This window comes from Garra rufa, chromosome 21 (assembly GCF_049309525.1).
Source record: "Garra rufa chromosome 21, GarRuf1.0, whole genome shotgun sequence".
In the NCBI taxonomy this organism is placed as follows: domain Eukaryota; kingdom Metazoa; phylum Chordata; class Actinopteri; order Cypriniformes; family Cyprinidae; genus Garra; species Garra rufa.
The window spans coordinates 27,930,568-27,955,863 of NC_133381.1; the positions used below are offsets into that span (position 1 = coordinate 27,930,568).

Genomic DNA, 25,296 nt, shown 5'->3' on the forward strand with positions numbered 1-25,296 from the left:
AAGCTGAACGGCAAGCCCATCCGAGCGCTTCTGGACTCAGGCAGCGCGGTCACCCTCGTCCAGGCCCAGCTATGTCCTCCTCGCCCTGGCCAAAAAAGTTACCTACCGATCACGTGTGTGCACGGGGACACCCAACAAGTTCCAGCTCGCCGCGTGAATATCACCGCCGCCCACGGCACCTGGTCTGTGGAGGCTGGATTAGTGAAGAATTTACCAGTCCCCCTACTGCTTGGAAGAGATTGGCCGGGGTTTGACCGCCTGCTTGCCGCCGCCGCTCAGCCCGCCAGCCCGGAAGGGAACCGTCGCCGCCGCAGCCGGCCAAGAGGACCCCGCCGCCGGCCAGCGCTGCTAGCTTCGGACAGCGGGAGAGATGGTGAGTCCCCCTCTCAAAGCGCTAATCTCTTTTATGATGTCTTCCAGCAGGCCAGCCAGGGGGGCTCTTTCGCCAAGGACCAGCGGGAGGACGATCGTTTAAAGCACTGTTGGAACCAGGTCAGAGCCATCGACGGCAACGACGTCCTCCCACGGCCCCATCCTCTCCCGCATTTCATCGTCCGAAGCGGTCTGCTATACTGCGTGGCCCAGCGACGGGGGGAGGAGAAGGAGCTTTTGGTCGTTCCCCGAACGAAGACGGAGACTATCCTGGAGTTGGCCCACTCCCATCCGATGGCAGGTCACCTGGGGGCAGCGAATACCATCCAGCGGATCCGGGACCGCTTCCATTGGCCGGGCCTGGAGGCCGATGTGAAGGGGTTCTGTAGAGCCTGCCCGACCTGCCAGCGCACGGCACCCAGGACTCCTCCCCCCAGCCCGCTGATTCCTTTACCCATCATCGAGGTGCCCTTCGAGCGGATCGGATTGGATCTCGTAGGGCCGTTGCCTAAGTCTGCCCGAGGACACGAACACATCCTCGTCATCGTGGATTACGCCACCCGGTATCCGGAAGCAGTCCCCCTGAGGAAAGCCACAGCGAAAGCCATCGCCCAGGAACTGTTTCTGTTGGCCAGCCGGGTGGGCATACCGACCGAGATCCTGACTGACCAGGGAACACCGTTCATGTCCCGGCTAATGGCTGACCTCTGCAGGCTGCTGCGGGTGAAACAGTTGAGGACAACCGTCTACCACCCGCAGACCGACGGACTCGTTGAGCGCTTTAATCAAACTCTGAAGCAAATGCTCCGAAGGGTGGCAGCCGAAGACAAGCGGGATTGGGACCTCATGATCCCCTACGTCCTTTTCGGCATCCGTGAGGTCCCCCAAGCCTCAACTGGTTTCACCCCCTTTGAGCTCCTGTTCGGCCGCCAGCCACGGGGGCTGCTGGATGTCGCTCGGGAAGCTTGGGAGCAGCAGCCTGCCCCCCACCGCACGATCATCGAACACGTCAAACAGATGAGGGAACGGATTGACCGTGTCATGCCATTAGTCCGGGAACACCTCAGCAAGGCACAGCAGGCCCAACAACGCCACTACGATCGGGCAGCCCAACCACGGGAGTTCCAGCCGGGAGACAGGGTGATGGTCTTGGTCCCCACCTCTGCTTGCAAGTTCCTGGCCAACTGGCAAGGCCCGTACACAGTCGTTGAGAAGGTTGGACCCGTTACCTACCGAATACGCCAACCTGGACGGAGACAAGCAGAGCAGTTATATCACATTAACTTACTGAAGAAATGGCAAGGGACCCGGGACCAGCTCGCCGCCCTCAGTCTCACCGATCCCGTGGTTGTAGACATGGATCCCAATCTGTCGGCTGCCCAGAAGTCCGAGCTGCAGCACCTGGTCAGTCAGTTCCAGGATGTGTTCTCCTCCAGGCCCGGGCAGACCAACGTCACCTGCCATGACATCAGGACGCCCCCCGGAGTGATCGTCAGGCAACGGCCCTACCGAATCCCAGAGGCTCGTCGGCAGGCTATAGAGGATGAGATCCAGGAAATGCTGAAGTTGGGGATAATCGAACCATCACGCAGCCCATGGTCCAGCCCCATTGTGATGGTACCCAAGCCGGATGGCACCCTCCGCTTCTGCAATGACTTCCGCCGCCTCAACGAAGTCTCCGAATTCGACGGCTATCCCATGCCTCGGGTCGACGAGCTATTGGACCGCCTGGGGAGGGCCCGGTACATTTCCACCCTGGATCTAACCAAGGGATACTGGCAAGTACCACTCGCACCCACTGCTAAACCAAAAACTGCTTTTTCCACCCCTAGTGGCCACTGGCAGTACCGGACCCTCCCCTTTGGCCTACATGGAGCGCCTGCCACATTTCAGCGCATGATGGACATCATTCTGAGGCCCCACCAAGCCTACGCGGCGGCCTATCTAGATGACGTCGTCATCCATTCCGAGGCATGGGACGAACATCTGGAACGTCTGCGGAGGGTGCTCTCGGAGCTCCGGCGGGCTGGACTAACCGCCAACCCCCGCAAATGCCACCTAGCGCTTTCAGAGGCGAAGTACCTGGGCTTCCAGGTCGGCCGTGGGCTCATCCGGCCCCAAGACAAGAAGGTGGAGGCGATCCGTTCCGCTCCGAAGCCCCAAACGAAGTCCCAGGTACGAGCCTTTTTGGGGTTGGCGGGGTATTATCGCTGTTTTATCCCCAACTTCTCCTCTTTAGCCGCCCCCCTGACAGACCTGACCAGGAAGGGGCAGCCAGAGAAGATCTGTTGGACAACAGCCACGGAGGAGGCCTTCGCCCGGCTCAAGACGGCCCTCTCCTCATCGCCGGTGCTCCGTGCTCCCGACTTCGGCTGCCCCTTCCTGCTGCAGACGGATGCCTCCGACACCGGACTGGGAGCCGTCCTGTCACAGATCCAGGAAGGTGAGGAGCATCCCATCATCTACATCAGCAGGAAGCTGTCCAAGGCAGAGAAGAACTACGCCGCCGTCGAGAAGGAGGCCCTGGCCATCAAGTGGGCAGTCCTGGAGCTGCGTTACTACCTCCTCGGCCGTAAGTTCACCCTGGTGACCGACCATGCCCCCCTACAATGGATGGCCCGGGCCAAGGACACCAACGCCAGGGTGACCCGCTGGTTCCTCGCGCTCCAGGACTTCCACTTTGAAGTGCGACATCGGGCCGGGGCCGCCAACGCCAACGCTGATGGACTCTCACGGATGTGGACAGCTTTTGCAGGTCTGTCAGGGGTCATTCCCCACCCACCCCTTATCTCACCCCTACTGTCTACTCTCGTTCCCAGGGCCAGAACGACGCTTAGGGGGGGGGATGTGACGAGTCTCTCTGGGCTCATCAGCGTCGCCCTGGCAACCAACGCAGCACACCTGCACGTCCTCATCATGGGCTGATCGGTCCCAGCTGCCGGCAATCATCAAGTGGCTTTAAAAGCCACCACCAACCTCACTTCGACAGACAACTGTCTCAATGCTGAACGTACTGGCTCTAACCCTTTGTCTCTCTTCTCCCCGAAGGCAGCGAGTGACCGACAGCCCAACTGAGCACGCCTGGCCACCCACCTTCACGAGCACGAGGACTTCACAGGAGCACCAGCCACGACAGCACCACGACCTTTAATTCCCCCTTCACTTCTTCACGTACTTCATTTTTAATAAATCCACCCTCCGGGGCTTTTGTTCACCAGCCAGCCTTGTTGTGTGTTTTCTCCCCCGTGACACTCTGATTAAGAAGCAACCATGTAAACTGAGATTTTTGATTACTTTAATCCGACTAAAGTCATAATCGAAGTAAACACAAATCGAATTAAGACAGGTGGAGTATTCCTATTTTAGTCGCATTATGGAAGTTCAGTATAGACATGTACACACCTTAATCACACTAGCAGCGCAGCATGTACTCGCACAAATGCGACCACGACAAATTTTAACTTGCACATTCTCAAAAAATTTATTTGGTCCAAACGATGATGCAAATATAGCATGACAAATAATTAACTACACTTCAAGCTTTCTTAAAATTAAAAAGGAAACACCCAGAAGTCTATATACCATAACGAAGAGGAACTGATAGCGTCGCGTGTAGATGTAATGATGTGTGTCATTAATCGATCTATGTACGATAACATGTAAAACAGGAACATGAAAGGAATATTCTAAAAGCAACTCATGTAAACACCTTAATCATATTATTGTCTTATTCAGAATAAGGTAATTAATTAGATTACTGGTGTCCATGTAAACGTAGTCAGTGACTCACTCAAAAAGAGTCAGACCTACTGATGTTGTTCCAAATATAAGCACATCTGTGATTACCTGCAGCCAGGTCAGAGGTGTGGCAATATTTGGACCACTCTTTGTTATATGCTGTTGCTTAAATATATACAGTGGTGGCCAAAATCATTGTAAGACTAGTCATTTAACCATGTAAAAAAAAAAAATCAATTTTTTTTTTATCTTTTGTTGTAGTGTGTCAGTAGGAAATATTAGTTTACATTTCCAAACATTTATTAATTCATTCCATTAATTGTAATGATCCAGTGAGATTTTTGTTTGCACAAGGAGTCTGACAACAGCTAGTGCTCCTCACAGAGATCTGTCTGAGTTTGTTCTGTTTCTTCATGTCATTCCAGACAGACTAGATGATGGTGAGATCAGATCTCTGTGTGGAGCACTGGCTGTTGTCAGACTCTATGTACAAACAAAAATCTCACTGGATTATTACAATTAATGGCAAAATGAATGTTTGAAAATGTAAATTAATATTTCCTACTGACACACTACAGCTAAAGAGAAATAACTTAATTAAAGCCATTTTTAAGATGGTGACAATACTAGTGTTCCAATAATTTTGGCCACCACTGTACAGTCCACAAATACAACAACTCAAAATCTCATAGACTAATACATGCACTGTAGCCGGCTGATTGTGAGACTCTGAACATTGCATCACACGTGTTTGTTAGGTTATTAACAGTTTATTTAAACTTATAATGGGAACACACAAACATCTTACTTTAAAATAGCAACATATAGCCTGTGTAGTTGAACAAACAATCAATAATAATCTGTGAAAACATAAAAACAAATTACTTTTATGTAAAAAAGAAAAAGTCTACATCAGGGTCTAAGTAACAATCTCCCTGGCTTTGTTCAAGAAGTGTTTTTCCTAAACAGGTGAAATCCATCACCTACATTCCAACCCCACCATCCCATTCCTCATTCCTCATTCTCTACAGACTCTGTAGCACTTTGAATTTCAGCCTCATACTGTCTCTTCAACCCCTTCAGGAAATGGCGTAGGCTCTCTGAATCCAGCCGTGAGTTACGGGCCGTCTGCAGCAGTCTGGTGGCTAGGCGATAGACTGCCTTCTGTTTGACCGTGGCAGGGTCACTATGATGCTTGGCCTTTGGACAACAGAATGAAGCCACAGGGTCAATAACTTTGTAGGCTGCCTGTATATGATTTTTCTCCTGTACCTCTGCAATATATTATTCATGAGTCAAGACACATACCCACAGCTTTTGGCTGATCGTAGCTGCGATTGTTTTGGCTTCCTGAATAATGTCTGATGGTAAACTGGTCATCTCCGCTGCTCTTATACCTAACCAAACAGCTTCACTTATTATACACATAAAACAAATGTAGCTTAGAAAAACTTGGATTCATCTTAACCCACCGTAGTTGCGCTCCTCTGAATGGCCTCGGGTGAGCTGGTATGTGTAGACAACCCTCTCTGCTCTGCCATCTTCTGAGCGGACGTGCTGAACCTGCATGTGCTGGTTCTCCACATTGGGGTAAAGAGTTTGCAACTGGCACAGCTCCAGATAGTGCGTGGCAAAGAGTGTGAAAGCCTACAGGACAAAGTTTTGTTAGCTTCTTATGGAAATACTGCAAGTAATAGGTCAAATATGTTTAATATATGTAAATATCTCTCGTTATCGTATCTTATATAGTCTTGATAAAATGAATACAGCACCTTAAGATTGATGAGGAATTCACAGACACTGTGGCAGATACCAATGCCTTCCTCCGGACTGGTGCCTCGGCCCAGCTCATCAATGATGATGAGTGACTTGGCGCTTGCGTTGTGGATGATGTAAGAGACCTAGGTGTGTAGTTGAGTATTTACAGTTGAAGTTAAAAGGTTTTACATACACCTTGCGGAATCTGCTAAATGTTAATTATTTTCTCAAACTAAGGGGGATCATACTGTATAAAATGCATGCTATTTTTTATTTAGTATTGACCTGAAAAAGATATTTTACATTAAAGACATTTACATATAGTTGTAGAGAAAATAATAGCTGAAATTATTAAAAATTACAGTGTTCACATACACTTGATACTGTTGTTACCTGAATGATTTTTCTTATTTTGCCTAAATATCATAATTTTTTTATTTAGTACTGCCCTTCAGAAGCTACAGAAGATACTTACATGTTTCCTAGAAGACAAAATAAGTTAAATTTACTTTTTTCTTCAAATTTAAAAAGTTTTTAAGCTCTTATTGCATAATGTTTCCTTCTGAAGCATCAGCGAGCATTTAAACCTTCTGTAATAGTTGTCCTCAGTGTGAAAAGATGGGACTCAAAATCATACAGTCATTGTTGGAAAGGGTTCAAATACACAAATATACAGAAAAACCAAAGAATTTGTGGGACCTGTAGGATATTTTTGAAGAACGGCCGGCAGTTTAACTGTTCAGGACAAACAAGAGACTCATGAACTATCACTAAACAAAGGGAAAAAAACACAGCTTTCAGGTAACAACACAGTTTCAAGAATTAATTGTATGTAATCTTTTGAACATTTTTATCAATTAAACTATTGTTTTTTTCTTGTGGACTACATGTAAACGTCTTTTATGTGAAATTTCTTATTAAGGTCAGTACGGAAAAAAAAATAACATGCATTTTGTATGATCCTTCTTATTTATTGAAATAATTAACCTTTTGCAGATTCTGCAAGGTGTATGTAAACTTTTGACTTTTTTTGATTGAGTAGATGATGAGCTTCAGAACTATCTGTAAATATCTCTATATGGGGGCTGTCCAGAAAGTATCCAACTATGTAAAATGAAAAATAGACACATTTATCAAAGAACATAAGATACAAGAAACACTGTACATAGGACAATAGGATGCCTCAGTACCTTTCAAAGCTGATCTTAGTTTTGGGTAAAGCCAAATCTGGGCTGTAAGGGGGCTGAGTCACCTGGGTAAGTAGATGTTTTGCCAAAAAACTATGCATTAGATGTGATACATAGGCGGGTTGTTCTAATTAAGCTGCCAATCAGCAGTTACCTATAGCTGCAGCTGTTTTCGCTGGATTGCATCTCGTGTCTTTCATATTACATGGCTGGATACTTTCTGGACAGCCCCTGTATATCTTTCATAAATCAAATATCAACAAAAATATCAACAAAATTAGCTGTTTCTTCCACAGTGTCTGAAACTGACCTCTTTCATCTCAACCATAAATGTGGAGGAGTTGGTCTCAAAGTCATCGTCTACTCCTATTCTGGTGAATATCTGATCGGCAATTCGAACAGAGGCGAACTCCGCTGGCAGAAAGGATCCTGGGACAAAGAAGAATTTCTAAATAAGTTTGTTTAAATAAGTTTGGACTAGGAGAGAGATGGTGCACAAATGCAAGTTTATTAAACCATGATCCTAGAACCAACCCCAAACCTGCTTATCATTACCCACAGCCACTTACTGTAAATTACTACTATGTAGTGACCTAAAAAGTTAGTGAACAAGTACTAAAACAAATCTTATTTTTTAATCTAAAAGCAACTCTGTGTACCTATCTGAGCCATTATCTGGCAGAGGGCCACCTGTTTGAGGTAGGTGGACTTGCCACTCATGTTGGGGCCTGTTATGATCACAAAATTGCTTCCCTCAGAGATATAGCTGTCGTTGGAGATTGGTTGTTGCCCAGAAATGCGCTCCAAGATTGGGTGGCGACCCTGCTTTATTGCCAGCGTATCAGTGAACTCAGGACGCACTGTAAGAAACAAATACTTAAGTTATTAAATAATAAAAAGAAATAAATGCTATCACTACCAAAAAGAAAAAAAAAATCATGTGCTCACATAAATGTTATAATGTACATTATGCTTATCTGGTGCCTAAACATTACCGTAATCTGAGACAGTGCAAGCATGAGCCAAAGAAAGCAGCATGTCCAGCATTGACACAGCATCAGACAGTTTGTACAGGCAGTGGATGTGTTCATAGACATCATTCAGTAACCTGGACACCACCCTGCAGAGTACGTAAATACCATGGTTAAAATGCTGCATTATTTTATTCTTACTCTAGTTATCTTCCAGTATACTCACACGTAAGACATGTGGAAAATGTCTTTCAAAGCCTCCTCACAGTGGTCATTCATTTTCACTAGGTCCACAGTGGTGAACCCATAGTTGTTCTTCTGTTTGGTCACCTGTAGTGTTCAGATTAAACACATTTGGCAAAACACTTGCTTGGAAAGTGCAATAAATGTGTACCTTATAAGAACATATTTATGTATTTAATATATGTTACATTTAACACACTTATGTTCAAGTTTTAAAAGTTAATGTCTTTCTCTCACTTTGATGAACTCCTCTGGTAATGTCCCCCCAGGTAAGACCCCGCCCTCCAGCCTCATCTGTATAAAGAAGCCACGTGCTTTGCTGAAACTTGTCCGGAGGGGTAGGTTGTACTTCTCTCCAAGCTGAGCCACCAATCCTGATCAGCAACAGCACAACACATCAATAATGCTAATGTTCATGACCAACATATAAATAGGATGGAATGTGGAAAGATCTGATTAGTAACTGAAATGACTAATTGTGGCATGTCATTTAAACATACAGTATGCACACGCCCGACCACAGATTGTGAAACTTTTTATTAAATTATGAATTTGAAAGAACATTATAAGTAGAACAAAATGTAATAATAAAATTGTATTTAACCCCTTTAACGGTAAGGGATCATCTGTTGTGATGGTGTGGCTAGTGCAAATGAACTGGGAATTCACAATAACCTACATAGAGCATCCATCCTTTTCACAATCTACCGAAGTTGAGGAGCTCACCTGCTATGTCATCTACCACCTCCGTGTAGGCTCGCCGTGCAATATCTAAGAATTCACTGACGTTGGGCCGCACAGCATAGCACTTCTGTGTGCGCATTGCCAAACTGCCTTTTGTGTAGCTGGTGTCATCATTAATCAGTGATTTGATCTGATCCAAAATCATGTTGAACCTAAACCAACACAAATGAGAATACTTTGAAAAGCAAATAGTAATACCTGATACGAGAACATTAACTAAACCTTCAAATCCACATATGAAAGTGCTGACTTATTTTGGCATGTGTTTTTACTGTATACACAACACATTATCTGCTCTTATGAAAGAACAGGCTTATGTTTCATGTTTAACAAAGATGGTCAGCACAAGATCTTTGGGCATATGCAAATTTCACAGAGCTAAGTATGTAAAAGTTATTACCTGCTGTCTTCAAGTGAGGTGTAATGTGCTTCCAACAAGGCTGTTTTGGACTGTGACAGAATCACCTAATTAGGGAGAAATTTATATGTGGCATAATTATACATGCACCAGAGCACTTTTATAAGCCTTCTCAACCAAGTCAGAAAATACACTCAATATACAATCATGACATATAGATATAGTTACATAATTACATTTATTTCATGAATTTCATGATTTTCCTTACTTAAACATGCTAAAAGGCTCAAAATTACAGCAAATAAGGTCAACAGATTTAATGTTGAATTTACACTGAGGTGAGATGACTATCACTTAAATTGGTAACTTATAGCAACAAAACTTGTCAAAATATGGGTATTGCAATTATCTCTACAGACATATTCAGTACAGGCCTGGATGACTTTTTGTCTTACAGTAGTATTTGAATGCACAGCCACAAGTTACCTTCAATGATGGGACGAGTTCCAGAATGTGCTTCAGCTGAATTATTTGCGTTATTTTTGCTTCAGCCACTGGTATCTAATGGATAAATCATAAAAAGACTATCTTTACTAATTAAACAGAGTAGTTGCTAAAATATTGCACTGCTAAACTAAATCTAACAATGATGGCTTAAAAAGTTTTTAAGGATGAGAATCTTGAATTTACACTCCAAAAAGCTCTTTGCTGAAGGATGTACCTAGACTTACTGAAAAATGCTAAATTAAACTGAATTTTTGTGAACATTGTGTAAAATCAATTAGCCAACTCCACTGCTCTCATAAGAAAGAAAAATCTTTTTACTTTGTACTTAAATGTGTGCTTAAAATGGTAAGTGTGTTTTCTATGCTTACTGTCTCTTGCTTTGGGACCTGAACAAGAGCGGACAGCAGATCATCTATATCCAGGAAGTGTGCAATGGCTGTAAATTAAAGCAGAACATCAATAATGTCTCATCATGGTGTGGTGCTAGCCAAACATTTAGGCATCTGGTTAATATTAATATATTATCATTGTGTGTGTAGTTCCAGGTAGGTGTGAACCAGGAGCATAAGAGCTTTTGAAATTACCAACAATTGCTTGATAACAAGTAAGGCCTGTTTCATATATAAGCAGCAATAAGCTGTACATATTTATTTTGGCATCCATATGGGCAGTTTACAGTATTCACATTCAGTATGCAACTCTTTAGGGTTTGGGTTCTGATCTGTGTTATTAGGCTAATACCTGAATATAAATGTGGCATTCCTACTCATGTAAATTGTATTTCACAAAGTTTGCAGTAATATCACCTGATTATCATGCCTGTTATGATAGTAAATTCTCAATACATAAACCTAGAAATAAAACTGTAGTAAACCGCTTATGCATGTGGTACAGTACAGACTTAATAAACATATAATCATAAACAAAAGAGCGTTAAACAAAAGGGTTAAATAAGGAGAAAAACATTCTGGAACAATATTCCTAAAACTGAGACATGTAAAATGTGGTGTTATTACCATTCTTCAGACCAAAGAAAAGCTCCTCATTTTGCAGCAGCTCCTGGAAGCGGATCAAAGAGAAGATTATTTAATTAATGACAGAAGAAGAGAATGAAAAAAAGACAGACAGATAACAGGTAATCACCTGTATGGTGTCCAGGCGTGAGTTGATAGTGACCACATTCAGCAGGGGCTCAAGAATATTGGAGCGTAACCTTCGCTCCCCACCAGCAGTCATAGTGTAGTTCAACACCCCAAACAGAGTGTGTTTACTTCTGCATACAACAGAATATGGTTACTGACATTCAGATACATGCAAATTATGGGTATAGTCAATATAGTAAATAATTACTACATATTACAATGGCACAGCTTTCTGTGCACCTCTATATGCCACCTTTAACATCCAAGAGAAATCTGTGTTCTTTTTTACATTCTTTGGTAAGTACTTAAATACGATAAAATGTGTAAAACAGCATTGAGCTTGGGGCAGGGGATGAGTAGATCTTTGTGGATGACAGGTGTTCAAATTCAGTGTGGAGCTTTCAGGTGAATTCTGTAACATAAATATGTGCAGGTCATCTTAAAACTGTCTAAAGCAACTAACCTGTGATCTCTGTGGTTTACTACTAGTTCCAAGTTGATGGCTGATATTGTGTCAATCATGGCTGTCTGCTCACTGCCAGTGAAGATCATTTTCAGTGACTTAGGAGCATATATTGAGTTCTGGACAAACTCAACGTACTTTAGCAAGGCAGATGCAGAAGCCAAGCAGTAGTATCTACAGACAGAGAACATGTTTTATTTTATCTTGTTTAATCATATTTATCATGTATTATATAGTGTTATTATATTTATAAAAAATACATTCATATCAGTCATCTGAAACCAAACTGAAACTGGCAAATAATTCACATTGACACAATGAAAGGTTACCTCTGAGATAATGTCTTGAGTATTTTTACGAGCACATGTAGAAGTTCCTATACTGCTATTAATAATGTGACTTATTACATGCATCCAAAAAAAACTTAAAACAGAATTCTGGAAATCCATTACTTACTTGGTTTGCACCTCCATCAGGACAGTGCTAAACTCAGGGACACAGAGCTGCTGTAGGTACTCCAGGCCCTTCTTCTCATTGAAGTACTTCCTCATAACAGCAGTGAATGTGACTGACTGCACACATAGCAAAAGGAAATATTCTGCACTTAGTTGAAAGAAACAGCTGTAACTCATAATTAAATTAGATAAAGGTGTGTGCGCAATCTCTAACAACAGTTTTAATTTATAGCCTGTACATTGTAGGTCACCCAAGCCTGATTTATAGTCAGTATAGATGCAGTAAACATGTATGATACCGGAAAAGTGTTTTTGATGAGGTTGTAGAGTTTGGTTCCTTGTCCTTTTACACTAGAAGTGTCGGGCATCAGAACCTCCAGAGGCATCAGGTTATGCAGCTTGGTAATTACCTGTATTAGAATTTAGCATCATTTTGAATGTATTAGTTTGACAAAAAACATTGTCCTCTACTGTACAATATTGTCTCCGGATAAAAACACATTACCTTTGCTTTGCAAGAATATGATGCAAGTTAAATAGTGATACAATGGTTCAAACTAAAGCAAGGGCTATACATGAAGAACCAATAAAAATCTATTTTATTGGTCACACTACATTCTGCCAGTCATTTTTTGGCAGTCATGGTGCACTGTGTGAAGGTCTCTGTTCTGGAGAACTGCCCAGAGCAAAGCATTTTATTGATTTTTACCCATCAATTCACATTTGTTAGGTCATAAACTTTATTTTAAAATATTTAAAATAACTTTGTTATGAGGAATTGCTTAATTTAATATCTAGAAGAAACATTGTGTGATATGGATACAGCCACTATTAAGAGTTTTGGGGTTATCATGTTTTTGTTTACTTACTTTTTTGTATGATCTATTATTAAAGCATCTATACATGTTGTTGTCAGCAACACATCCAGGCCGTCAGGTTCCATCACCACGCCCAATCGTTCCCAATCTCCCGCCTTCTGATCACCTGCACCTGCCGCCTCTCATCAACTCACCTCCATATATACCCTGCACTTTCACCAGCATTCTGTCAGATCTACTCGATAGATACTGGTTTCTTTCCTTCTCTAAACCTGCTGATTACCTGTCATCCTGCCTTTGTGGTCTTTGAGGTTAAGTTGGACTCTTTTTTGGTTTTTCCTTTTACTTTTTGTTATGATATCCTTTTTCTGAACTAGCTATTTTTGATATCCTGATTCCCCATTTTGAATAAATCCCTTTTAAGTTTCTCTCTCTCTCTCTCTCTCTCTCTCTCTCGAACGTGACAGTTGTACACTCTGAAAATGTTCTTAATTAAACTAAGCTAGGAGCAAATTATATTGGATTATAATATATAGTGTATACTAAAATGTTTTACACTAATGTTTAGTGCAGTAAAATTTTTATTAGCACTGGTTTTGCTGTTTTAAACTTTTTTTTTTTTTTTTTAATTCTGACCACTCAATTAAACTTCCAAAATGTGTTTTTGCAATGAATAACCTACATAGGATAAGAGGTTTGGAGAAGGGATGGATTTTTACCTTCGCATAAGTTCCAGTGTCTGCGAACTGTGAGAGCACCAGTTCTGGGCATTTCACATTGATACTGGCTATACCAATCTCCCCTCGAGCTAAACCACGTCCCTCCACCACAGCCATTATCACAGAGGCCGCATGAGATGCAGACGCAGATGAAGATGTTGTCACTATGGTAAAAGAGTTGTACAGTGAGTTATCAGTTTTAATTTAAGATTTAATCAGGATATCAGATATCCGTCCAGGAAAAATTGGACAGGTGTGGTTTAGTTAGTTGCATACTGCTGAGGTCTCTCTGAGGGGTTCGACCAAGGTTTGAGAGTGCAGGCGTGGCCCTCAGATGTGGAGTGCTGGAGCTCCAGGAAAAGACAGATGAACCAACAGATGAGGTGATCCTGTCTGCTCTTCCAGTGATATTCAGCAGGCGCTGAGCTAAGAAGAAAGCACAGGACTGGTTAACTGATATGGGTTTTTCATCCATACAGTCAAACCAAAAATTATTCAGATACCAGATATAATTTGATGAGTGCAGGACACTATAGTTCACTTATGTAAGTGAAGATAGCAAAATAAAGTAACTGTGTGACATATTATACCCATACAGTGGACTAGTAAAATTGATAAAAGATTTGGGACCAAAAATTTGATGACACTTTGACCTGACAGTGTTTTGTTACCTTTCTATCAGTTTAAGTTTACATTATCAAAATGAATTTGTTCTGACAAGGTTGAACTCTGAGGGTTTTTTTTTTTCATATTTTATTACCATTTTCTAAACTATAGCGAACAATCTATGATAATGTGAGTTTTGCAGAAGGTGTCTTCAACTTTTTTTAGTTATGATTTCTCAGTCTACATCACATTTACACTAGTGTTATTAAACAATATAAATAAAACAATAATAATTATAGTAGTAGTAGTATAATAATAAATATGTGATTTAATAAATAATAGTACAAAGTAAAATAATAAAAGTGGTACTGATTGCTATTTAAATTATTACCCCTAAGATCCCATGCATTACTGTTGTAATACCACTTCACTGTAAAATAAATGTAAATTAAAAATGATGTAAAATCCAAGCAAAATTATTATTTTCATAGTAAAATTACAATATAATGTCTTAAAAGTTCAAATCTTTTGTTAAAATATTTTATTAAAACAGGTTTACAAATCTAGTTACATTTTGTAATCATTAGATTTTTTTAATGTTATTTTAGGAAGTGAAAAAATATTTTTGGTTAATTCTGTGGAAACTGTGGCGGAACAGATTAGCCTTCGGCAAACCATCTAGGTAATTAATGTTAAACACTGTATCTAGATAGTGGAATTGCACAAGGCCGAAATAGTGGGGGCCAAAAGTTTGAGACCACTTGGAAAATCTTGGGATTTAAAAAATCCAAATTAAACCCTTGAAATGAATTTGTTGATTATTAAGAAATGATTAAATTAATCATAATTTTTAATACAAATATAATTTGTGTCTAATTAGAAACAAAATGCACTAGTGGTCTAGTAGAATTGAGACCCCTGCTGCCCTCTGTTTTGTATATTTCTGATATAATGCAATTTAATATACACAAATTGCTTAAATTACATTATTTGCTGAACAATAATTACTCCAATTCCAAAAAAATAGAAACATAATATTGAAAAAGTTTTCATATGTTATAGCTTTGATTTGATTCTCTGTCACCTCCAGTCGGTGTTGTGTCTGTGAACACAGCTGCCTGAGCACCAGTATCAGTGGCAGTGCTTGATCCTGCACACAGACTGTTCCTGACATCATCGGATCCGTGTGAAGTCAGCAGGACAGAAGATGTTGGAGGATCATGCTGTCTACGGGTTAGGTAGTCGCTCAGGTTATATGGGGTCACAGTGCTGCTGCTCGGTCCGGCTTCAGAGCTCGAACATGGTGTCACCTCTTCAGTGCTGCTGCGCAACATCTGTCTGCTTTTGAAAGTTTTTCACAACACTGTTGTGCCATCTAGTGGTTATATGTAGATACTGCAGTAGAACATATGCTGCCTTCATGTGCTATCGTAATTATGGTAAATACCAAAATCCGACATCGAAATTGCACATGAACACCCACTCACGTTGTAATTTCCACTGGAAAGCTCGAAAATTTTTATGATACCCGAGTTGCCGATTTGGGATAAACTTTGACATTTCAACATGGCGGACAGCAACGAAACTATAATGAATGGTAAACATTGCATGATGTTAAAAGTTATATATAGTAAAAATGTTATATATAGGCTAGCTAAAAGAACCATTAACGTTAGTTAGTATTGTCTTCTACAACTCTACTATTCATGATCAATAAGATACAGCCTATAATTTACTGTTTGCGTTTTGATGCATCCTGTAGCAGATGCATTAGGGAGTTTATAACCGTTTTAAAACTTTTACTTAAGTAGCATGTGAGGACAAATTCCGAGTTCGCCATGTTTCTCTTCACTACGACAACAAAAGCACCTGAACACGACACACTGGTAATTTCCACTTCACAAGTGGAAAGCATCATCTTTCCCATATCACATGAAGGCAGCAATAGACTAGGGCAGCAAATTCGATTCCTTTACGTCAAAATAGGTTTAGTTTACTTTGATAGCTGAATGTTAAGAACGTATATGTTTATTTACAGTTCTTTTATGATAACGTTTCATTAAGTCAAAGCTATGAAGCTGATTTGTTCATAAAAAAGTAACTCAGAAGGATTCTCACTGCTTGGATCTGTTGCTGTAACGTTAACCAAGTCATCATTTACCTCGAATAAACTTAGCATTTCTTTCGGAATATTTCTATTGTGTTCAATAACGTAAGTGCATTTGATTATACAACCATTCCTAACACATTAAAGTGTTTTATAATGGAAAAATCGAACATTTACTCACCTCAGGAGCTATTAAAATCTTGACAGAAGATTAACGGTCGCCTCTGGCGTGTTTGATTTTCGCGCCAATATCAGCTACAAATTATGCTTTGCGTGGTAATGCTGGTGATAACTATTTATTTTATTTTTACAAAATATTTAAACATTATCATTACAAAGTCTTAAATTGTGGATCTGTTTTCACAGGGCTTTAGAAAATAATGAAAAAACCTTCAATGAGTACTGTGAAAATAAACCAATTGTATCAAATCAATATAGTAAATTACTATTGCGAAATATTTCGCAAAATAATGAATTCCAAAGTATAAAATTATAAAAAAAAATTACAACACACTTTTCACTGAGATATATAACTTTTAGGTAGAGTATTAAATTTATATTTCACAGCTAAATACATTTTATAATCCTAACATGTCATTATCATAATCTTAAATTAGTAACTAGTCGATTCAGAGCGAAAATTATTAATTTTGCAGTCAATATTTGCTGCTGTACTTTTTGCAAATGTTTGTTGTTGTTGCTGCTTGTTTTTTTTTTTTTGTTTGGTTTTTTTTTTTTTTTTTTTTTTACAAAATATTTAAACATCATCATTAAATCATTATAAATCTAAAATTGGGGATTTGTTATCATGAAACTAAAAGGAGAAGTTCACTTTCAGAACAAAAATTTACAGATAATGTACTCACCCCCTTGTCATCCAAGATGTTCATATCTTTCTTTCTTCAGTCAAGAAAATTGTTTTTTGAGGAAAACATTTCAGGATTTCTCTCCATATAATGGACTTCTATGGTGCCCCCAAGTTTGAACTTCCAAAAATGTAGATTCAAATGGCTCTAAATGATCATAGATGATGAAAAAAAGGTCTTATCTAGCAAAACGATTGGTTATTTTCTAAAAAAAAAAAAAAAAAAAAAAATTACAATTTATATATTTTTTTTAACCTCAAATGCTCGTTTTGTCTAGCTCTGTGTATAATTTGTGTAGAGATTAAAAAGTATATAAATTGTAAATGTTTTTAGAAAATAATGTTTCGCTAGATAAGACCCGTCTTCTTCGGATGGGATTATTTAGAGCCCTTTGAAGCTGCATTTATACTGCATTTTGGAAGTTCAAACTTAGGGGCACCATAGAATCCTAAAATCCTAAAATGTTTTCCTAAAAAACAAGATTTCTTTACGACTGAAGAAAGAAAGACATGAACATCTTGGATGACAAGGGGGTGAGTGCATTATCTGTAAATTTTTGTTTGAAAGTGAACTTCTCCTTTAAAATATTCCCCCGGTTTCACAGACAAGGCTTAAGCCTAGTCCTAGACTAAAATGTAAGTCTGAGCTGTTTTAACTGAAACAAAATAGCACTGATTGATCTTAAAATATATCAGTGCCTTTGTTTTGTCTCAAGATGCACACCTGTAATGTTTTTTTCCAAGCATGTTTATAAAAATGACTTAAATGTCCTAATTGAACTATGGCCTAATCCTGGCTTAGTCTAAGCCCTATCTGTGAAACCGGACCATTATGTTTACAATAGGAGTACAATGTCATTTTAAAATAGCTTCTTAAAATACAGCATGCTAATCAATGCAATTGGCTGAAGTATTACAAAATTAAGATGAATAAATAAAGTTTATTGCCCCTGACATGTTGGATACTTGTGGTCAAAAAGGAACACTAATTATTAACAGTACACTGACTTGTTTGGATGCTTGCTCACTGAATCAGGTGATAGCAGTTCTGTGGTTTATTTTTTTCATGATATGATTCATTGTGTGATTGTAAACAAAAGCTCAATCACACTGTTGATTAATTGATTCTGCTTTATTATAATTATATCCTCAATGAATCTACAGTTTGGAGTCAGCATGGATGGCAATGAATAGATCCTCATCTGTGTTGCTGATGCTAAATTTGGCACGTCCATCAGCATCCACTGACACCTGTTTCCCTGTGCAACTGCTCCCACTCTTATCTCCAGAGATGACGTCACAGTACGTACCCATGGGCAGGCCAGTGTTCAGTGTCACATTCAGTGCCCTGGGACATTGATCAAATCTAGTTAAGGAGCAGTTATGAGCTAATTTGTATTAGAACATGTTCATTTTTCGTGGATTAGAGTTACAGGTTTCTCACCAATCATCATTGCTAATGATAATGAATCCTTTGCTGCCGCGGCTAAAGGCGATCTGATTATTACCATTGTCCCACCAGTTGGAGAGAGGCTGGCCATTGACCACATTACGGAAAATCACCATATTCCTGGGGTGGACAATAAAGCAAGAGAATTGCTGGGATTTGACACTAACTTCAGGTAGATGTATCTAGCAGACCTAAAAAAAAAAAAAAAACACTCACCTGATCTGGCGCCATCTGTGCTCACATATCCATTTGTCCCCACAGGTGGAGTTTGGGTTAATGGGTACTGGCCTAGTGGATCCATCGGCATTGCTTGGAGGGCCCATCCAGTCATTCTGATCCTGTTTTGTATTTCACCAAAAGATTATTTGTTCAGATTTTTTTTAAAAACATTTAGCTCATTCATGGCACAACTTAGTCCCATTGTGCATGACTGCAGAAAAATTCAGTTGAAGTCAAAAGTTTACATACGCCTTGCAGAATCTGCAAAATGTTAATTATTTTACCAAAATAAGAGAGGTCATATCAAATGCATGTTATTTTTATTTAGTACTGACCTGAATAAGCCACGTAAAAGATATTTACATTTAGTCCACAAGGGAAAATAATTTATAAAAATTACCCCGTTCAAAAGTTTACATACACTAGATTTTTAATACTGTGTTGTTACTTGAATGATCCACAGCTTTGCTTTTTTTGTTTAGTGATAGTTGATCTATAGTTGAGTCACTTGTTTGTCCTGAACAGTTAAACTGACACGGCCCCACAGATTCTTTGGTTTTTCAACATATTTGTATATTTTAACTTTCTCCAACAATGACTGTATGATTTTGAGATCCATCTTTTTACAATAAGGACAAACTGATGCTTCAGAAGAAAAAACGATGCATTAGAGTCAGGGGTATAAACTTTTGAATAAAATGAGGATGTGTACATTTTTCTTATTTTGCCTAAATATCATATTTTATATAATTTTTCATTTAGTACTGCCTTCAGAAGCTACAGAAGATGTCCCCCAAATAAGTTAAATTTACCCTCATCTTCAAATTTAAATTCACGCTTTTACCCCCCAGCTCTTAATGCATTGTTTCTCCTTCTGAAGCATCAGTAAGAGTTTGAGCCTTCTGTAATAGCTGCATATGAGTCCCTCAGTTGTCCTTAGTATGAAAATTTGAATCTCAAAATCATACAGTCATTGTTAAAAAGGGTACAAATCCACACAAAAAGCTGAAAAAAACAAAAAATTTGTGGGACCTGAAGGATTTTTCTGAAGAACAGCGAGCAGTTCAACTGTTCAGAACAAACAAGGAACTCATGAACAACTATCACTAAACAAAAAAAAAAAAAAAAAAAAAAAAAAACCACAGCTGGGGATCATTTAGGTAACAACAAAGTATTAAGAATTAGGTTTATGTAAACTTTTGACCTTTTGAGTCATTTTATACATTTGGACTTAATATCTTATTTAGGTCAGTATTAAATAAAAATAACATGCATTTTGTATGATCCCTCTTACTTTGGTAAAATAATTAACATTTTGCAGATTCTGCAAGGTGTATGTAAACTTTTGACTTAAACTGTAAATCTATAACATTTTTAAAAAACAGAATCAACTTTTCATTACTACTTGAAATAAGAATCACCCAAATTTTGGATGTGCTGCGGTGTGGTTTTGTGCCATCTAGTGGTTTAGAGGAAAATATAATCAAATGCACCTTTTACCACAGTGTGCCTTTAGCCCTGTTATTCATTGATGTGATATCAAGGACGTAGGTTTAACCAACTATAAGACTCAAGTGTAATTGTTATTTTATGTGAAACCGTTTACCTTTCCATTGACAAAATGTCGATCCCAATGGTAGCTAGACATAACTCTTGTCACACCGTACGGATGAGCCAACATGAGCCCTGCAGCGATCTTATAAAGCCTGCAAAATCCACATTGTAAAACATATTTCGCTCACAGTAGAAATAGTCATAGTTAGAAAATACTTAACCTAGAGTCCCAGAATGTCAGAACTGAAGCTCCACCAGCGCCGTGGCCTCTCTGATTATCATGATTGTCCACAAACACCACGGCTTTATCAGAAGGCATGAAACCCCAGCCCTCTCCCCAGTTCCTAAAACAAAACACTGTTTACAACTCTTTCAATAACCTTACTGAGCATGATTTTAGGCACAAGTGACACCTCCTTCTAGATAATATCACATCAAGTTACTGTTGCATACTTGAGATAGCTTAGCTTTTCTTGGTCCCATTTACGAATGACTGTGCCCAGTTTCGCACTGTATTTGAACTCTGTCACTCTTCCCAGTTCAAAATATTCACTGGCTTTAATCGGTTCCCCACCCAAGTCAATAACCTGAAAAACAGGCATTTGTGTTAATGCTTTCAACAACTCAACAACCATATTAGGGAACTGTGATCTTGATGGGATGCTGATACTTCTTGATAAATGAAGGGCTTGGTGCCTGGAGAAAACCACGTGGTATTGAGGGTCTTGAGTCTGCCATAGACGTTAGTAAGATCACCAGGCCACATGTGCTTACAAGCATCGACTCTGAATCCAGCCACACCAAGGTCAATCAGTTTATTCAGATATTCAGCTACTTTTCCTCTAACATAGTCTTTCTCCAAGGCCAAATCCAGGAGACTCACCAAGCGACAGTCCCTGACCTGTCAACACGAAATCAACAAGAAGGAGCCAATTAGAAAAACATGTTTTAAAGTGTTTACACAGAAGGGGTGAAGCACAGCTGCAAACAAGAACCTGGAAAATATCACTGTAGTTTTCAATCTCTTCATTGGCAGTTTTACATTTGTCATCATTGAAGTCCCATGATGAGTAGGGAACCGAGGGAAAGTCCTCCTTTTTGGCATTGAAGTATGATCCACAGCTGGAGTGAGTGCCCTCTCCACCAGCAGCTCCACACATGTGATTAATCACTGCATCTACATATATGTTCACCTACAGGACAGCAAAGTAGCACATAAGGAGATGCTGCATAATTTTTTATTGTATTGAAGCATCATTCGAGGTGCAATACTATGAGCTTTAGTTTTGCATTACCCCAACATTGTTACAGCGTGTGATCATGTCCTTCAGCTCTGCTTCAGTTCCTGATCTGGAGCACAATTTGTAACTGATTGGTTGATACCTCTGCCACCAAGGTTGCCAAGGATTGGTCACTACAATGCTCTCACTGGGGGGAGAGATCTATAAAATCAAAGACAACTGTTATTTCACAGTTTCTTTATTACTTTATAATTCAAAACCTTCAGTACATATCTAATCTAAAAGCTCAGACAGTTTCAAAACATCACATTTATCATTCAATTTGTGCTGGAATCAATAAGAATTGTAAACATACCTGAACTCCTCCGTAGCCATTTGGTGCCAGGTATCTCTCACATTCTTCAGCTATATCTGCCCACCGCCACTCAAACAGATGAACAATAGAGGTCCTATTATGTTTAGTGTTTGGGTTGTGCTGGGCAAGACACAGTCCGACAAGTGCAGCCACAATCAGGAGCTTCATTGTGCCTTTGTGCATAGGAAATCAGCTTAGGGTGAGTGATCTCAGTGTCATAGACACCAACCAATGAATCCGTCTACATGCTGCAAAATCATCTACTTAGTTTGAGAGACTACCATAAATGTGAAGCTCTGTTGCTCTCGCAGTGTAGTGCTTCAACCAACTCACAGTTTTGAAATGACTCACAATGTTTCAATTGCAGTCCTTTGGTAATTATTAATTTTTGTAAATGTTAAAGACAAATGTGTACTTTACAAGCATAAGTCTTTTGTTTTTGTAACATTCACAGACACTTGGTTATAAATAATGACTTTTTTTTTTTAAATCTACTTGCTTCAAAAATAAGACAACATTTTTGCTAAAGAATCTCTCCTGTTTTAAATCTTGTTACAAAGAAACAGTGCCTTCCGCTATCTGCTTTTGTTTATTTTTGTTTTGCAATATTAGTAGGTCCTGTCCTTGGCTTTTTTGAAATTCTGCCAAGCTGTCGTCTATGAAACTGTGTGCTGCCAATAGCGGTTTACTGTCAGAATTGTTTATTTGTTACAATTGAGCAATTCAGTAAAATAGTGTATGACATTTTAAAATAATCATGTTTTATTTAATTTGTCAAATTTTAATGAATATATTTTCTCATTATTAGCATCATAATTATTTTACTAAAATAAGAGGGATCATACAAAATGCATTCTACTTTTATTTAGTACTGACTTGAATAAGACATTTCACATAAAAGACGTTTACATATAGTCTTCAAGAGAAAATAATAGCTGAATTTATAAAAATGACTCCGTTCAAACGTTTACATACTTCTTAATACTGTTCACAGCTGTGTTTTGTTTAGTAGTTGTTCATCAGTCCCTTGTTTGTCCTGAACAGTTAAACTACCCACTGTTCTTCAGAAAAATCCTTCAGGTTCCACATTTTTTTTGTTTTTTCAGCATTTTTTTTATTTGAACCCTTTCCAACAATGACTGTATGGTTTTGAGATTCATCTTTTTACACTGAGGACAGCTGAGGGACTCATATGCAAGTATTACAGATGGTTGGGGGTGAAAACTTTTAAATTTTTAGATCAGGGTAAATTTAACATTTTTTTTTTTTTTTTGAAAAACATGTAGGCCTATGTATCTTCTGTAGCATTTGAAGGGCAGTACTAAATGAACATAAAAATGTACACATCTTAATTCTGTTTAAAAGTTTTCACCCCCTGGCTCTTAAAGGAACACTCCACTTTTTTTGGAAATAGGCTCATTCTCCAACTCCCCCCCGAGTTAATAAGTTGAGTTTTACCGTTTTGAAATCCATTCAGCCGTTCTCCTGTTCTGGCGATATCACTTTTAGCATAGCTTAGCATCGATCATTGAATCCACTTAGACCAATAGCATCACGTTCAAAAATGACCAACGAGTTTTGGTATTTGTCCTATTTAAAACTTGACTCTTCTGTAGTTATATCGTGTACTAAGACCGGTGGAAATGCAAAGCTTCAATTTTCTAGGCTGATAAGATTAGGAACTACACTCCCATTCCGGCGTAATAGTCAATGAAGTTTGCTGCCGTAATAAGGCTGAAGCAGGAGCAGTAATACCACGCAGCACATGTGCAAATGCTAAACTAGCTGGGAACTCATTTCTGATAATACTCCGCCTGCTTCGGCCATATTACGGCAGCAAACTTCCTTGACTATTACGCCGGAATGGAAGTGTAGTTCCTAATCTTATCAGCCTAGAAACTCGCAGCTTTGCATTTCCACCGGTCTTAGTACACAAGAGTCAAGTTTTAAATACAACAAATATGGAAACTCGTTGGTCATTTTTGAACGCGATGCTATTGGTCTAATAGGATTCAATGATCTATGCTAAGCTATGCTAAAAGTGATATCGCCAGAACAGGAGAACGGCTGAATGGATTTCAAAACGGTAAAAATCAACTTATTAACTCGGGGGGAGTTGGAGAATGAGCCTATTTCCAAAAAAAAGTGGAGTGTTCCTTTAATGCATCGTGTTTCCTTTTGAAGCATCAGTGAACGTTTAAAACTTTTGTGATAGTTGCATATGAATCCCTCAGTTGTCCTTAGTGTAAAAAGAAGGATTTCAAAATCATATAGTCATTGTTGGAGTGGGCCTCTCCCGATGAACCAGAGTGCAGAAGACTGAATGAGTGGTACCTCCAGCCTGGCCGCCATCACAATGAGGACTACCAAAGTCCAGCCCCCTTTTTCCCTTAAGTGTCCGGCTCATGCCCACATCTCTTGAACCACTCTTCAATACATTAAGGAAATTAAGGACATTTGCTCTGCAGTGGAATGGGGTTCATCAAACACTTTTGCCAGATTCTACAATCTGGATGTTTCTTTGGAAGCCTCTCGGATTCTGTCTGTACAAGAGAGCTAAGCTTGAGGTATGTAACCTATTCAGTTTGCTATTTTCTGCTGTAACCAATCATTAAGCTGCTTCACTTACAATGCAAAACCGCAGTGGCTGGTAAACCACACTCCCTGTTCTTGGGTGCTATTCAAAAAAAGCTTTTTAATTTACTTTCAGGCCTATAGCGTTTTCTGAGTAATTCAAGTGATGTTTGGAACAATGTTAATAGGTTAATCGCTACAACAGTTATGACAAAATTACTTTTTGAAAGGTTTGTAAAATACTCATAATTGTCTCTATTCTCTTTCTTCTCACCGCTGCGTCTTTTAGATCCTCCTGTGAGATCCTTCTTACTCTTTTCTTTCTTCAGGAGTCCACAGGAAGAGTGTATCGCTTCACGCTTTTTTCACCCCCTATCAGGACTATTGAACTAAAAAACACAAACTATTGTTATTATTTGTCTTGTTTTTATTGTCAATATGTTTGCACACCTTAAATATATAAAGATTATTTATTGATTTATTTTAGCGAGAGAAAAATCCAAACCTGGTGAGCAGTCAAATGGCATTAATGACTGAAAATCACTATATAAATCATGCCAGAACCTACAATGTGTCTTTGCTTTCTCCTTTTCAACCTCTCCATGTTTCAAGTTTCTTTCCATCCTTTGTGTCTGTAATTACAAAATCAAGACAGATTAAAAACAGAATTAGTTACATAATATAAACATAATAACGCACGTCACCTCTCTTCATCAATTCACACTGGCTGTCAATAGCTGCTTGCATAAAATTCAAGGCATTAATGTTTGCCTACAAAACCACCACTGGCTCTGCACCCCTTTACCTAAATTCATTACTTCAGACTTATGTGCCCTCTAGAAGCTTGCGT

The 25,296-nt window shown here is 39.5% G+C and overlaps 2 protein-coding genes across 4 annotated transcripts; both read right to left on the bottom strand.

The window, feature by feature from the left end:
* Positions 1-4,943: 4,943 nt before the first annotated feature.
* msh4 (mutS homolog 4) lies at positions 4,944-15,415 on the bottom strand. The gene is made up of 21 exons (XM_073827573.1): positions 15,166-15,415; positions 13,752-13,901; positions 13,476-13,639; positions 12,238-12,348; positions 11,940-12,055; positions 11,484-11,657; positions 11,022-11,151; positions 10,895-10,937; positions 10,247-10,314; positions 9,858-9,932; positions 9,414-9,478; positions 8,996-9,165; positions 8,507-8,643; positions 8,253-8,356; positions 8,051-8,175; positions 7,715-7,915; positions 7,366-7,484; positions 5,883-6,011; positions 5,583-5,757; positions 5,419-5,507; positions 4,944-5,310 (listed from the first exon to the last, which is right to left on the bottom strand). Exons 1-21 carry the CDS (start codon positions 15,413-15,415, stop codon positions 5,122-5,124), a joined length of 2,784 nt encoding a protein of 927 aa, XP_073683674.1. The 3' UTR covers positions 4,944-5,121.
* A 2,755-nt stretch (positions 15,416-18,170) lies between these two features.
* Positions 18,171-24,827, bottom strand: amy2al1 (amylase alpha 2A-like 1). Of its 3 annotated transcripts, XM_073826951.1 has the most exons (11): positions 24,721-24,827; positions 21,873-22,045; positions 21,572-21,718; positions 21,272-21,469; positions 20,947-21,177; positions 20,730-20,863; positions 20,498-20,620; positions 20,329-20,428; positions 18,720-18,841; positions 18,498-18,623; positions 18,171-18,401 (listed from the first exon to the last, which is right to left on the bottom strand). In XM_073826951.1, the coding sequence occupies exons 2-11, from the start codon at positions 22,038-22,040 to the stop codon at positions 18,212-18,214; spliced, it is 1,539 nt and encodes a 512-aa protein (XP_073683052.1). In that variant the 5' UTR covers positions 22,041-22,045; positions 24,721-24,827; the 3' UTR covers positions 18,171-18,211. The 3 variants fall into 3 exon arrangements, with proteins under 3 accessions (XP_073683052.1, XP_073683051.1, XP_073683053.1); XM_073826950.1 differs by lacking the exon at positions 24,721-24,827 and having other exon boundaries at positions 21,873-22,206; XM_073826952.1 differs by lacking the exon at positions 24,721-24,827 and having other exon boundaries at positions 18,282-18,419; positions 21,873-22,207.
* Between the last annotated feature and the right edge of the window lie 469 nt (positions 24,828-25,296).